The sequence below is a fragment of the Neodiprion pinetum genome, chromosome 4 (genome assembly GCF_021155775.2).
Source record: "Neodiprion pinetum isolate iyNeoPine1 chromosome 4, iyNeoPine1.2, whole genome shotgun sequence".
NCBI lineage: Eukaryota > Metazoa > Arthropoda > Insecta > Hymenoptera > Diprionidae > Neodiprion > Neodiprion pinetum.
In genome coordinates, this window is record NC_060235.2 from 6,071,674 (window position 1) to 6,087,783 (window position 16,110).

At 36.7% G+C, this 16,110-nt stretch overlaps 1 protein-coding gene across 2 annotated transcripts in view; it reads right to left on the minus strand.

Annotated features, from left to right (window-relative positions):
- Positions 1-2,113: 2,113 nt before the first annotated feature.
- The window catches only part of pnt (ETS transcription factor pointed), a 147,008-nt gene continuing 133,011 nt past the window's right edge, over positions 2,114-16,110 (minus strand). For both annotated transcript variants that reach the window (XM_046621928.2, XM_046621929.2), the window contains 4 exons: positions 6,513-6,683; positions 3,620-3,892; positions 2,532-2,829; positions 2,114-2,276 (listed from right to left, as the gene is read on the minus strand). In XM_046621928.2, coding sequence (XP_046477884.1) covers positions 2,213-2,276; positions 2,532-2,829; positions 3,620-3,892; positions 6,513-6,683 — 806 coding nt within the window. In that variant the 3' untranslated portion in view covers positions 2,114-2,212. The remainder of the gene's footprint in view (positions 2,277-2,531; positions 2,830-3,619; positions 3,893-6,512; positions 6,684-16,110) is intronic.

Consider the following 16,110-nt stretch of genomic DNA (forward strand, 5'->3'; position numbering starts at 1 on the left):
TTTTTCTTACTTTCTCTCTTTCTTTCTTTAGATATTATCATGTAACATTAGAAATCTATATGTATAATATATATATAATATGTAAAAATTGTCGAGTTACATGCTATAAATATCCTCTAAAATTCTTGTGTAGCAAATTAATAATCACTTAAAAACAAATTCACAATTTAGTCATTACTTTTTAGGCACCAATGGTATGCGGACCCTGTCTTTGGTACATACGACCGATTCGATTTAAACATTATACACACACGCGCATATATATATATATATATATATATATATATATGCATATGTATATATATATATATATAAATGTATATATAGGTACTCCGTGTGAATGGAGAGCATATGACAAAAATCACGTTTCCCATATTCTCAAATTAGTTTCACCTACTTTTTTCTTTTATCTATCTATGTATATAGTGTATACATATATACACACACATATATATATATATATATATACATATATACTACGTATACTCATTGATTATTGTTTTCACTTTACTTTCATTGTTTACTTAGGGAAAGGACGATTCTGTTTCGGATACATGCACTCGTAACTATACGCATGAAAAGAATTTTTTTTTTTCCATACACTCTTCGGTTTAAATTATTAATTATGCCATGATTATTGTTATTATTATTATTATTGTTGTTGTTGTTGTTATTGTTATCATTATTACTTTTATTTCATTTAGTTAAAAACTTATAGTTTTTTCTCTGTCATATTTTTATTACTATCCGTCTTATCTAGTTTGTGAAAAATTTTTTAAACTCATCACCACAGATGCGACCGCTTGTCATTAGTGTGTCTTTTTGTTCATTGTTGGCTTCGAACTTACCGTTACGATCGTCGGCAAGTAAGATTTGTGACGATATTCAAGTCTAGCCGATCGATTTGTGTCTGATTTTCTTTTTTTTTTTTTTTTTTTTTTTTTTTTTTCTTGACAAATTTTATACATTGCAGGAGTGTTATGAATTTGCGCACGCTGAGCGATTAAACTTTTGTACGAATAAAGCGAACCATACATGTACGCAACTGAAAAGAGACGTCGAAAATTTGATTGAGTTGGAACGAAAGCGGAAAAAAAAAAAAAAAAGAATCGTGTTTACGCTGTATAATGAATAATAATTGAGAGCAATGTAAAATTTTGTTATAATTCCAAAGAATCTACGTCGCTTTAGTATATCAAAACCGACGTGTCAAGTTACGGGACGAAACACAATGGTTTCCAACGATAATTATAAACTGCCGCAAAGTGAAAAAAAAAAAAAAAAAAAAAAAAAAAAACACGTCAAAGTGCGATTATTATCACATAAATACTGGTATTATATATACACCGCAGTACGTCGCTTTTGCGAAGGTCTTAGCGGTTTAGATTCCGCTAGCGATACGATCCGAGTTAAGTGTATACATGCAAATATATTTTTTTTTAACATCTACTCTCAAACAATTTCACTTATCTTTACGATTATTATAACGAAATGTATATCGATAATTTTGGGTGACACTACGTCGAGATACACATCGTGGGTATATTAATATACAGTGATATGAACATACAGAGAATAGAGATGTTACAATTTAGTTTGGGTGGTACGGTGAAAATTTGTTCGCTGGTATTATAAACTAATGTGTAAGATCGTCAAGCGCCTGAAGAAACCTCCGGCTTTTTATCAAATATATATATATATATACATGTATGTATATATGAATTTATGTGTAAATATATTATATATATATTTATGTATAATATTCATATCTGGTATGTATAAATCTTGATAAGAGGAGGGAGGCAATTAATCGATTATTAATATTAACAAGACGAGAGGGTTTCACGATCTACACGTAGTTTTTTTATACGTATCAGGGTTCTTTTTTACACGATACATATCGGAAATGGCTTGCGTTTAAGAATAGACGTTATCCTCTTTTATTTTATTCTATTTCGTTTCGACTTTGCAGCATCGTCCCATCCCTAATCGAATTATCATTGTTCTCTCTCAAGTTACTGTGTTTTCTTTGTTGCTTTTTGCTGTGGTTTGTTGCTGTTTTCGTTTGTTTATTTTATTATTTGTTCTTTCTTTCACGAAGGATCAATGAATGTTATTCGTTTCATTTTTTGTTTTTTTTTCGTTTCAGTTTTTTTTTTTTTTTTTTTTAAACAGCGTTAATACGTCCCAGCGTACATTGTCTGACAAAAATTCAGTCTTTTTCCTTCTCTTCAACTTTCAGGTCCACCATTGCATGCAAATCCTCAGGGCTGTATCTGTCAATGTGGATAATAAAGAGAAAAAATGAAAAAGCGGGGATATAAAATTGAATGATAATTAATAGTTGTCGTCGTTACTCGATTCCGGCAACAATCTTAAGGAAAAATAAAATAAAATAAATAAAAAATAGCAACCGTTGCGGAAATTCTACACGTATAAAGACTTTGACATTTCTAAGTAATACTGACACAAAACTAAAGTTAATACGGATATCGTATACATACATATGTAACAATGTGTTATAAACGTACCCAAGAAGAGTTTGTAGATCACATACGAAACGATATACGTATCGCTTGCCGGCTGTTTTATGGATTATATTTTTGTCGTAGTAGTAACGTAAACCGCGACTCAATTTCTCGTAATTCATCTTAGGTTTATTCTTTCTTATACCCCAGCGACGTGCAACCTCGTCAGGATCTGTCAATTTAAATTCCCATCCGTCACCCGTCCACGATATAAATCCCTGGCATGCCTTGTCGGTCAACAATTCAAGCAGGAATTGCCATAGCTGAATCGGTCCTGAACCTGTAAAGCATGGACCGCCCCCTGTCACAATGAAAAAAAAATTTCACATTTAATCATATCCCTTCATCGACCCACCGGAGACGAATTATTCAGACATTCGTACGCTGCATAACCCAACGAAATGCAAAATATCGGACTGGAACTGATTTTGAGAATCATTGAACTAACTCGAATTATCGTTACACCGACTTTGGAGCCGCGGATCGTTTCAAACGCCACGATTCGAAAAAATTCCAGTATCGGTAATTGTTTTTCGGAAGTGTTTTTTTTTCTTCCACTTCTTTTCGAATTTCCTTATTTTTTCGTCGTCACGTTAGATTTGGAAGCTTGAATTCGGCGATTTTTCAGCTAAATCAATACACACGGATATCAAATGGATAAAACACTCTCTTGGTAGGTGATAAATTAAAATTAAAAGGTTGTACTGTTAGAAATTATTTGTTGAATGTAACAACGAAAATATTCTCATAGAAGTCCAAACTATTTTTGTGTTGATTTTAGGACCACTTTCGTGTCAGAGGAATCAAACGATTTATACACCCATGATGTTTAATTTTACACTAATCGGAGTGGACTTGACACCGTGAATTTTCCAATATATATATATGTATATATGTGCAAAAAAAAAAAAAAAAAACAAGATGATTGCGATAGCCGATGACTGTAACGAGAGTCACTTGATTTAAAGAATAAAAAAAATAAAAATAAAAAAAACAAAAGAAGAATGAATTAAAAAAATGTTAACAGGCACGTTGAACCCGGTATAAATAGACCGGTTTTACGTAATTGTACTTAAATAAGTTGTACATACCCGTGTAACCAGGTAACATCTGGCTCTGCAAGAGCGGTTTTTGGTCCGGATTGTTAGCAATGGAGGACGGGTGATGAGGGTTGGACGAATCCCGGGGTGGAAGGCCGGAGAGGAAGGCAGGATGGTGCGATAGGTGATCGCTCAGAGGGCCGACACCCCACTGATCGCTACCCGCCGCCGAAACACCCCCGGTACCGCTTCCAGGGACAGTTTGAAAGGACGTGCCATCGTACTGGCCGTATCCTCCCTCGCTATACGTTTCCTGATAGCGACCTGATTGACGAGTAAATACGGATCATTCGTTTTTCCCAGGGATATGAAAAATTTTCACATTACTTTACATCGACAAAGTTTTCGACGTGGAATCGACTCTGAGAACTGAGTCCGTATCACCTATGTACCTTCTCCTGTATCCGTACAATGAGAGAAATTTTTATTTCCGGTTATCGCTCAGTCCTCGACTGTTTTCATTTTTTACCACGATCGAAAAATACAGTTCTAGGTGGAAAATGAAAATTAGTTTTCTAGCTGTTACCGGAAAGTCTGGTATCGGTTGCTATTCTTTCTCATTACGATCACTGTTACTGTATTTTCGCATAACTGTTGCGAAAATTTAATGTTCGTGCAACGATAAATTAACGTTGAAGCCTTGTTTGACTAAAAAAGTAGAGTAAACCGAACAAGCTGATTTTGCGTTGCAATTACCGAAAAAGGATCGACGATAGCGCGAAATGGTTACGCGTACTTCGTTTTTCGTAACACCAACAATATTCGAACAGCTTTTTTTAACGATACCTGTTTTACTCAATTTTTCTAGTTACTATGACAAATGAAATTTTTCTTAGTGATATGACTTTTTGCGATTGGATATATGACGCAGAAAAAATCCCCTTGTGTTTTTATAAAAAGAGTTGGGAAATAATGATGATGATGATGATGATGAGTTTTCTTTGTTTATACAGTGAAGTTTCATCATCGCGTTTAGGATTAATCAATTCGTTAGCAAGATGTATAATACATATGTGTCACCGGTTGAAACCAAAGTCTGCAATAATATAAACGAAAGCTGCAATTATCTACCGTGTGTAAATTATATATGTACGTTGAATCGACAATTTTTAAACAGTAGAAGCGCATCGTTCCAAGTATCTCAACGATTTACCAGATTTCGAAAAACTAAAATTTGTTTTATAACCACGCAACGGATGAAATAAAAAAGAAATTGAAATTTTACAGACCTCCCAGCGGTGAATCAAACATTCTATTACAGTATTCGAAATTCTTTCCAAGTACGGAAGTTTTTCCGAAATTCTTTTACATCAAATATCTTGATATTTGGACAATTAGTCAAACTGAAAAGCTTACGACAGGGTAAAATCACTTCCAGCCATTCAGTCTATGCACGGAATACCGTCGAGAGATCGATTACCTGGTAAGACAGACGAGCCGATATATACATGCTTACGAAACTTTTAAAACATACACCACTTCCGGTTTTAACATATCCGGGAAGCTATCCGTGATGGAAATCAAAGCTTTCCGAATCAACCTGCCAGCTCGAATCCATGTATACTTGACTTGACGGGCTTTTCTGCTTTTCTGCTCTTCTTAAATTATCATTCATTTCTTTAACAGTACACGATTTGACCTCGTCGACTTTCTTTTTCACATTTCACAATTGACGTGATAACTGGAAATTCACGAACAATCGGTAGGTCAGAAAATTAGAATTACCGAGTTGCCGGTTAATTTCCATTCGAAAATTCCCTGACCAAAGTTACGCTTTTTTCTGTCTTCACAGCTAGTTTGAACTGTTATAAACGTATACGTAGTTAAGAAAAGTAGAGATCGGACTGACCTCCTCATATTTTGTAGAACTTTCACTAACGACTCCAATTATAAGTGGGTATTTCATAAAATCTCTTGATCTTTTCCGGTGTTCTACATTTTCGATACGAGAAGAGGCGGAGGGAGGGGTTGAAATTTCGAATTTGAAAACTTCCTAAATTCGCGCCGGAATGCGAATTTTTTTTTGTTGCGAAACTTGAAATAAAGAAAATCAAACTTCGACGAAACGTCAAAGCTCCGAAAGTGCGGAAATGAGAAAATTAGAAAATCCGAAACATCGAAATTCCGTATGATCGAAGATTTTCAGTTCTGTGAATTTCTGGCTTGCCGAAATTTCAACACTTTGATCTTTCTTCGTTTTGGATTTTCGATAGTTTTACATTCGAAATCCTGCACGGAGAAAAATTTCATTATTTGTAGTAACTAGAAAAATTGAGTAAAACAGATATCGTTAAAAAAATACTGTTTGAATATTGTTGGAATTACGAAAAACGAGGTAAGCGTAACCATTTCGCGCTACCGTCGATTCTTTTTTGGTAATTGCAACGGAAAATCAGTTTTGCGAGGTTTACTCTACTTTTTTAGTCAAACAAGCCTTTAACGTCAATTTATCGTTGCAAGAGCATTAAATTTTCGCAACAGTTACGAGAAAATATAGCAACAGTGATCGTAACGAGAAAGAACAGCAACGGATACCAGACTTTCCGGTAACGGCTAGAAAAATAATTTTCATTTTTTACGTAGAACAATATTTTTCGATTGTGGTAAAAAAAAATGAATATAATTAAGGACTGAGCGGTGATCGGACATAAAAATTTCTCTCAGTGTGTGGTCCTTCTGATTTTCTACATCCACTCGTTAAGTAAAACTACGCTGTGTTGGTACGTTTGAATTTTCGGAATTTTACTCCATCAAAGTTTTATTTATCAAAATTGTTCCTTATCGTAACTTTGAACTCGAAACTCGTTTGTTTCTCAAAAATATTTCAATATCTTTCCTTCAAGTTTCAGAGAAGCATTTCGGCGACGTCAAAAGTTTTCCTTACCTCGGACGTAGTTCTTGAAGGCTTGGGGCGGCTGGTACTTGGACTCCAAGTGGATGCCGGCGTGGTTATAAAACTCGGACGAGGGGTCGACGCCGTAGTGATGAGGCGTTTGGTGATTCTGTGCAAGATCGTGGTATTCGGAGCCCTCGTCCCCGTACCCGGAGTAATGGGCTGAAACAAAAAGGCAGAAAAACGGTTATAGAGTGTCTGCGAGCGAGGGGCAAGAGCAACAGCAAAAGCAAAAGCAACAGCGGCAGCGCCGGCGTATCAGTCAGCTGGACAACAGGTGCCGAGCCTGGGCTTTGGGCCTGGCACGCGCCGATTCTGGGACAGCTGCCAAGCTCCCGGGGCCCTCCAGACGCTCCGAACAACGATCCACAAACTTCTTCCCGTACCGGGATCCGAAATTTTTCTCCATTTCCTACTCTACGCCTAACGGGGAACAAGACGGAGCTTTCAATTCGGAAAGCTGCAATTGAAGATGGGAATTGGAAAGAGTCTGTAATTGTTGCCATATTTTTTTTTTACTTCTAGTTATTTTTTTCTCAATATTTTGTCTCGAGAAAAAAAAAAATAAAAAAAAAAAAAAAATGCCACCTTCGCAGCCTTTTTCAATTATTGCCTCATCAATTTTCCATCCAACTCTCGTATAACGAAGAGGAATAGAATAATAATGGAAATATAATTGTTCCTGTATCGCAGACGGAATTTTATTAGCGGTTTAGAGGAGGAAAAGAAAACAAAAAAAAGCGATAAGGTTCAATGTAATGCGGAATACCGCAACGAGATATACAATCTTAAAATATTATTAATATTACAAAGGAATGATGGGGATTTGTTCAGCTTGGCCAACTATTACATTATATTGCAACCTCTTATACTTTGGGTTTCTTTCAATATTTTCAATTCTACATTAAATACTTGTCGACGTGTTAACAGATTAAAAAAAAAAAGAAAAAAATAGCCAAACATTCGAAATGCATTTGGTTTATGTTTTTTCTTTCTTTTTTTAAAAAAAAAAAACAAATTTGAATATTTCCCAATCGAGCACAATTAAGTTTATCGTATAGTATTACAATCCGGAAATCAGCAATAACTGAATTATGTAAATCTATGTTCGACGATTTTCATACAGACTTCATTATATATATAAGACTTTCATTACATATCATCGTATATCTAAATGTTTCATTAAAGTTTAATCCAATTATCCTCAGTTTCATCTTTTAAACCAGCATTATTAAATTTCTTTTCGCTTCGCAGAGTGAGTATAATCATGAATCACGGTTTCAAGTTAAAGCAATTAGTCACGTAAATGTGACGCACGTCACCGCCGTCGTATTGTTCGTAATGAATATAAAACTGTGAGAATACAGTTTGAAAAATGAAGAAAAGACGAAAAATATACACAGGTAGGTACTTAGGTAGGTATACGCATCGTACAACGGAGGTTATAAAAATATATACCCAAGTATATGTCTGAAAGAGGTGAATCTTTATACTGCTCGTGTATATATCAAGCAGCGTGTATTTATATAATATATACATGTATAATATGTATGTATGTATGTATGTATGTATGTATATATAATACGAGAGTTACTCGAGGCGCTTATGGCCGAGCGGCCATTGTTCTTCCTCGACTTATGACAGTGACCTGCGAACTCTCCCACACTCGTAATAATTACGGCTCTGTTTTATTGGACCTCGCATAACTATGATTCCTTCTTTCGTGGAAGGGTATACATATATTATATATCTATATATACACACGTATGCATTAAAAAAGGTACAATCATACAGAGAGAAGAGATTTTTCTTTCTCAACCGGATAAATGTAAAAAATAAGTCGACTTTTAGTCCTTTTCGCTGTTTGGCTTGTAATCAAAATGATTTAAATTGTTGCACATCATTTTCTTTTTTCTTTTCGATATATCTAATAATTTCGAAACGTCATTAGCCTCTTTTAATATTTCATCTTCTTTGTAAAGTCAAAATATATATATATATGTATATTATACGTATATTTATAGTGGCTATTTCTTTTCTTTTCCTTTTCCTTTTCTTTTTTGTTTCATCTCGTAATCTATAAAACCAAAGAATATGACGGATAAAATTTTCTGTTCGTTACAAAGGTCGAGAAAATGAATAATAACAAGAAAACGAGAAATGGTAGGAAAAGGAAAAGAAGAAAAAACACAAAAATGTCGTAGAGATTCGTTGAAAACGAGTCAATGACTAAAACATGAATTACGAAATTAGATTTTGTTCCAAGACGAGTATAACGAACATAGAAAACAACAAGAAATGTTCCGAATTATACATTTTTACGCTTTAGGATTTCTCAGGATCCCAAGACCCTCTTAATTTTTGCTTATATATCTAATCTCTGCGACTTATCCTGGTAGATTTTAAAAGCGAACAATATATATATATATATATATGTATATATATTTTAAGCGTGTAGGATAACCGAAAATTACTCAATGTAATTGCTTCTATTTCCTGACATATCTAACGATCTAAAAATCCAAGCACCGGGTACCTCTGTAAACATTCTGGTAAGTACTGATAACGATCTTGAGAAAAAAAAATGACCATCGGAATTAGCAAGAAAAGAAATGTACGTCGTCCAAAATTTTGCATGAGAATCGTCGAGGTTTTAGCGAGAATTTCAATGTTCGCAATTTTTAACGAAATTTCACGTGAATTGTTAGGTTCGTAATTTCATACATGTGCACAGTTAACGCAAATGCGCGTGATGAAACGCAAGATTCTAATTTTACGAAATAGAAGAAGAAGGAGGAGGAGGAGACGATTTTTTTAAAAGTGAAACAATTCAACAATTCTAAGATTGCAAGCTCGAGCTGCGACTTACATTAGTCAAAAAAAATATTAACTATGGATTGGTTGTACGATTCGAATTATAATAACGAACAAAATCATCCGTGAAAAAAAAAAACAGCAATTTCGACTGCGATAAAGTGTAACGAATAATACAGCGTGATGTAGAAAAAAAAAATTGTTCAAAAGCAATAAAAACTGTGACAACTTGTAATTGAATTTCGATAATTTGTAATTATTGCCAAGTTTTCAATCAAATTTCCCGCCTTCAACCGATTTTTCCACGATTGTAATTTCATCGAAACTTTACAATCGCCGTTGAGTTGCGAGATTTTTCTTTAAAAAAAAAAAATATATAATCGTATCGGCGGAAGATTTTCAATCGGGAAATTGATATCCTCAAAGGATTTCTTTCATTTACAAATATTACCGTTTGCCATTTCAACATCGATTTCTACAAACTGATCCTCATACTCGGAGCAATTGTGATAAGTTCTACTACGAAGTAGTCTGACGGTGACTTCCAAATCGAAATTTCCAAATACCCAAGCGATTCTCAATTTGATACTCCAGAGTTTCAATCATATAACGAGGAGTTTATTTCGATACATTTTTCATTCTCTTCTACCGCAACTCTCTCGTCAAAAATTTCAAACTCTTTTCTACCGTTCTCTGAAAGTAACGATCTTCGACGATTTTATCCGATCATAAGGACGCCCGCAGAAATTCTTTCGAAGGTAGTATAAATCCATATCCTCTGCATGATTTGAAAAAAAATTTTGCATATACCTCACATTCAAAGTCACGCAAAATCATCAAATTCCTGACAACGAGTTTCACACATTATTACGTAAGAATCGACCGATCAAACTATAACACAAAATTTGATCTCAATGTCTCGGCTGTGGAATACAAGTGAAAATTTTTATAGAAAATCTGAGAATTTAGAAACTTCGTATACAAATATATACGCAGTATTTGAAGTTTGCACGGATAAGACTTGATCGAAATAATAGTTCCAACGACGAACCAATGAATGAATGTAATATTCAGCAATCATTTCGCTTCCGAAGTTTCAAAACTTTGGAACAACCGACGGCGTTGAAATTCCCCAAAATCTGACTTTGTTAATACGGCATTACGACCATTCACTGAATTTCATCCAATTCCGAGGTAACAAAAAAAATAACAATTTCCCTGCAAAAGTGTATCCAAGTTTCATTAATTCACTGATCAGAAATTCATTATCGAATCCCGGTATTGTGTATAGAGTAGAAGAACGTACGTGTGTAACAAAATTGTACGACATATAACAGGTTTCGTACGTTTTTTGGAATCTGAAATTACCCGACCTTTCCAGGTAATCCAACTCAATGATAATAGGATTTTTCCAGTAACCATTAAAAAATATCACGCTGATTATTAACAATTTTTTTTTTTTTATTTTTACACGTTAATACCAACACCTTTAATATTATCTAGTAACTGTCTCACTGTCTATCAATTCACAAAATATATCCAGAGATTTTTCCGTAAGAAACAAAACGAAGGAAAGAAGGTTTGGTATTACACTGAGAGAAATTTTTATTTCCGGTTATCGCTCACAATCAGTTCTTAACTATTTTCATTTTTTACCACAATGGAAAAATACAGTTCTAGGTAGAAAATGAAAATTAGTTTTCCAGCTGTCACCGGAATGTCTAGTATCCGTTACTATATTTTCTCGTAACCGTTGCGAAAATTTAATGCTCGCGCAGCGATAAATCGAGGTTAAAGCCTTGTTTGAATAAAAAAGTAGAGTAAATATCGACAAAGGCGCAAAATGGTTAAGGCGTGCCTCGTTTTCCGTAATTCCAACAATATTCAAACAGTTCATTTTCAACGATACATGTTTCACTCAATTTTTCTAACGACTATAGCAATCGAAATTTTCCTCAGTGTAAGTAATATATATATAGAATGTACAAAGTGGTTGCGACCGAGTAAAATTTTCAGTGCGACGATAATTTTTTTCCTTCTTTCTCTCTTTCCTCAAGATCGTCAGTACTTTGTACAAGAACGATTTCGTTTCTTGGATCGCTTGAAAATTCCATTCCCATTTATCAAGTTTCCCCGACTTTTTCCAGGTTTCCCAAGAATTTTCCCAGGTATTCCCAAAGCCGAATTAAATATTACCTGGTGTATGAGTAGCGTGATCGGGCGAAAGGGGGGCGGGCATACCGTTCCCCGAATTAACGATCCTCGACAATTGGTGGTTTTGGTGGTGATGATGATGTTGATGATGATGATGATGATGGTTGTTGTTGTTGTTGTTGTTGTTGTTATTGTTGCTGCTGCTGCTGCTGCTGTACTGGGGATGGGACTGCTGGGGCGAATGGGTGATCGGGTCGGCCTCGTGGTAGGATGGGTAGTCGGCGTAAATCGGTTCCTCGTGGACGGCCACGAGGGTGTCGAACACTTGGAGCACCATATCCGAGTTGTTCCTCGACTCTGACGACGACGATATCGATATGCCAGCGCTCTCGGCGCCGCTGTTCGAAAACGAGCCGAGAAGCGCCGCGTTGGCCGACGCCTGCCCCGGAGGCTGGGACCCCGACGTCCCGACGCTCACTACGCCCGCCGTGACGCCGTTCTGCCGACGGTCTTCGGGCGATCGGTGATGTTTTTCTTTTTTTTTTTTTTTGTTTCGTTCTTCCTGATTCCTTACAGAATTACAACCGATTCGCTGATTTAAATATTCAGGAACAAATTATTTACCCGACTTGTTCTTTCAATTATTATTATTATACGATATACGATTTTACCGATCTTTCTTTCCCTTTCGAATTCTCCTTCCTGTGGGGGGAAATTTACCGATCTATCGATCAATCGATTATTGGACCTCTACAAGCGCGGCACTCTCGCAAACTGTGCGTAATCAAAGTCCGAGCTTTTTTCATCGTTCGAGCACCGGGGGGTTGGTTTTCTTTTTTTTTTTTTTTTTTCTTTTTTTTTTCGAAGCAACGATTGCAACAAATCAATTTTAAAAACAAAACGTCAAGCGTTTGTATTGTACTTGCGTATAAACAATTGTTTTACGTAATTTTGCGCAACAAGTTTTTATTTCTGAGTATACAACACGATCCGCTCACAGAAAATTCATTTCTTTTACTGCGTTTATTTATTATTTATCGTAAAACGGGAACGGCACGGCTAATATTTTATTTTACAAGCGCACATTGGCACGATGCACAGAAGTTTTCACCCACGCACACCCGCGCACAAGCACGCACACACAGACGCAACTAACAGTACGTATAATATGTATACATGTGTGTTCAATTAATTTTATCGCGCTTCAACAATCACGATCACAATCGATGAATCTTCGATAATTCACGTTTGTTAATCGATCCTTCGCGTATCCCGTTGGATCGTAAAACGCGACGGGAATTCATGATTAAACAAACCGTCGTGACGATTTCAAATAAACGATAATATTAACGTGGCGAAGAATCGTACAAAATTGTACAAGAATGTAAAAAAAAAAAAAAAAAAAGCAAGTAAATAAATATATATGTAACAACGACTAGAACAGAACCACCGTCGAGGGAAATGAGTTGGAAATGAAAAACCAAAAACCACCCTTCGAAATCGTCACGCTTTACACTTTTTCATATCAATGTGATACGTATATTAATTGTTCTTGTTCTTTGATTTACGATTGTCGCCGTTCTCGTTGTTATATTTTTATATACTCTCAGGCCTTTAATTCACTTACAGCGGCGCGGGGTCATTAAGACACGTTTAGAATATAAAAACCCGCAGTTTTACAATCCAATACGCCACTTGAACCTGACGTTAGCGCGTGTGTCACTGAGGCGGTCGCAACGCGTTTCCACTCTCCGGCTTTCGACTCTCCCTCTCTCCCTCTCTCCCTCTCTCCCTCTTCCGTCCCGCCCCCCACCCCACTGCGATTCATCCTCCCCCCCCCCCCGCCCCCTCCTCATGCCGCCCCTTTTTCACCGCCGCCTCTTCGCTGGCACTAACGCTATTCACTTCTCCTCTAGTTTCCCTTCTCTTCCCTGCCCATTCCATTCCATTCCATTCCATTCCATTCCTTTTTCTCTCCATTCCCTTCGTTTTGTTTCATACATCCTCGTTCTGATTGACGTAGCCAGCCGTGTAGATATTATACCCAACTATGGTACATACAGCATGGAAATGGAAGTGGAAGTGGAAGAGATCCTAACGCCCTCTCTTCGATCCTAGGATATAGGAGAATTCTTCGAGATTGAGGGTGTATGCGTTCGTGTCGGATCGTTGGTTGGTTCCACACACGCAAACAAACACGCATGAACGCGAGCCTCCAACCACCTGCTGCCGGGGTGGTCGCCACCCTCGCTTCTTTCTCTCCAATTCTCTCTCTCTCAATATATATATATATATATATATATATATTTTTTTTTTCCCTACCCTCCCGGGGTAGATACGATTCAGACCATAAATGTGTACAATCGTGTTTCGCCATGCGCGTTTACTAATTACTAAGAAACGCGCAGGTTTGTTATACACGCAGTTTTTTTTTTTTTTTGGAAAACGTTTTAATTGCGACTTAATTTCTGTATCAGACTAATCTGGTTGGTTCGTCCCCCCCCCCCCCCCCCCCCCGTGTTTTTTTATACCTATACGCTGTATTTCGCCTCACTCTCTTCTTCCGTCGAATGCAGTTCGTTATAATATGTAATCGAGCTAGATCGTCCCAGCAACAACTGCTCGCGGATGTTTATAGAATATGATATCGTGAGCCGCAGACTTATATTCCGTAGGTTTAACGAAAAGCATACGTGTGCAATTTGTTTTTTTTTTTTTTTTTTTTTTTTTTTTTACGCTACGCGGAACTTTAGGGAGAAATCTTTTTATCACCGATAAAACGATATATATATACATACCCGTCGACGAGATTCGCGTCGTTGAGTCGCAATTTTTTCTTTTTTATTTATTTATTTTTCACACATCTATACGGTTATAAATTATACGACGCGAGCTTTTTCACATTTTTTTTGTTTTCCCTTTCCTTCTTTCCCGACAGTACTTTTATACAGGTACATATTTGCCAATTAGAGACAAGATTAGGTTATATTTCTGTGAATTTGTTACGATACGAAAATAAGAAGTAGATAATAAGAAGAAGATACTGAAATAATGGTTAGTGTTGAAAAAAAAAAAAAAAAAATTGTCGATATTGTATCCCGAAACAACGCATTCCCCCCCTTAACGTTATACTTTTTATACTTTATATTTTCAACGTATATTGCGTTACTATATATAAATATATATATATATGTATACCAGAACGAAGAATCGCGAAGACACAGGATACGTTTCTTACACAGCCAATTATCGGGTAGGGTAAGGACGAGTAGATACAATTGCAAAAGTATGAAGAAAAAAAAACAAAACATCCGACTCGTGTCGATATTTCGGAGACGGATAATTGGCCATTTGACAAAACAAAAAAAAAAGGGGAGGGGGGGGGGAGAAGAAGAAGATATCGAACAACGGAAAACGAGCTACTACCTACGAACGATTCACATGGGCTAGAATGAATCTCCCACGCAGCGCTGGAACGTAAAAACAACAACAACAACAACAACAACAACAACAATAACGACGAAGCGACGACGATGCAGTCTGCTATTTTTGAGGAGAGCGAAGAATTGCCGACACGTTATAGGTAAGGGAGGAAGGAGAGGACGAAGAAGAAGAAGAAGAAGAGTAGGATGAAGAAGGGAGGAGCCGAAGGGGGGACACCGGATGTCGGACGGGGTGGCGGCGGGGATGGGAAGGGAATGGAATGGAATGAAATGGGATGGGATGGGATGGGAGGGGAGTCCCCGCACAGTGGCACGCACGTGATACAGCGCGGGGACCGGAAGTGGGATATACCCGCCTTCACCCCGCCGAGTACCTACATATAGCGGCGAAGCGAGCCCTTCGCCTGCGCGCCTGCGCAGCGGCGATCGGAAAACGCGGTTACGCTCTTCGCCTCTAGCTTGGCTCTGCGCTCATCGGAGCAGCAGCAGCAGCGCGACACCGAACTAGTTTTACTTCTTATTCTTCCTCGTTTTTATATTCAAATTTTTGTAATTCAACTTTCCGTTTTACACACTTCGATAGATCGACCATGCGGCAAAGCGCGAAAAATATAATGAATTTTCAAACAACTCGTGCGATAATCGTCGAGGGATGTTGTTCGTCGGAAATTAATGTACCAAGGTGTTAACTCCAAGGTGGTTGAAAATTTTTCGGATACAATATCATGAAATTTTTATATTTTTTTCAGAACCCAAAACCTACGGTTTCCCCAACATTTTTCCAGTTGTAGTAATTTACTGAGATCCAAATCATGTTCGGTTCACACTCAAGTCGAATTGAAGATAAATGTCATGTACGAAAAAAAAATGATAAATAAATAAATGAATAAATCACTTTGAGCAAATATGTTTTCTCGACTAGAGAAAAAGTAAACTTGTTATCTCAATAAATCATTTTTAATTCCAACGATGGAAAAATGATATTTTTAATTTTTTCCATCACAAAATTAAAAATCCCTTGAAAATCCCAGATTTTCCATTACACCTTTTAAATACCCTGAAATTTTCAGGTTTTTCAGGTGTGTAGCCACCCTGATTACGAAAAACCTATTTCGAAAATTGTCGTTCTCGGACATCTTGAGCTAAAATCATTAGATCGCAGATCATTTGTTCAGTCT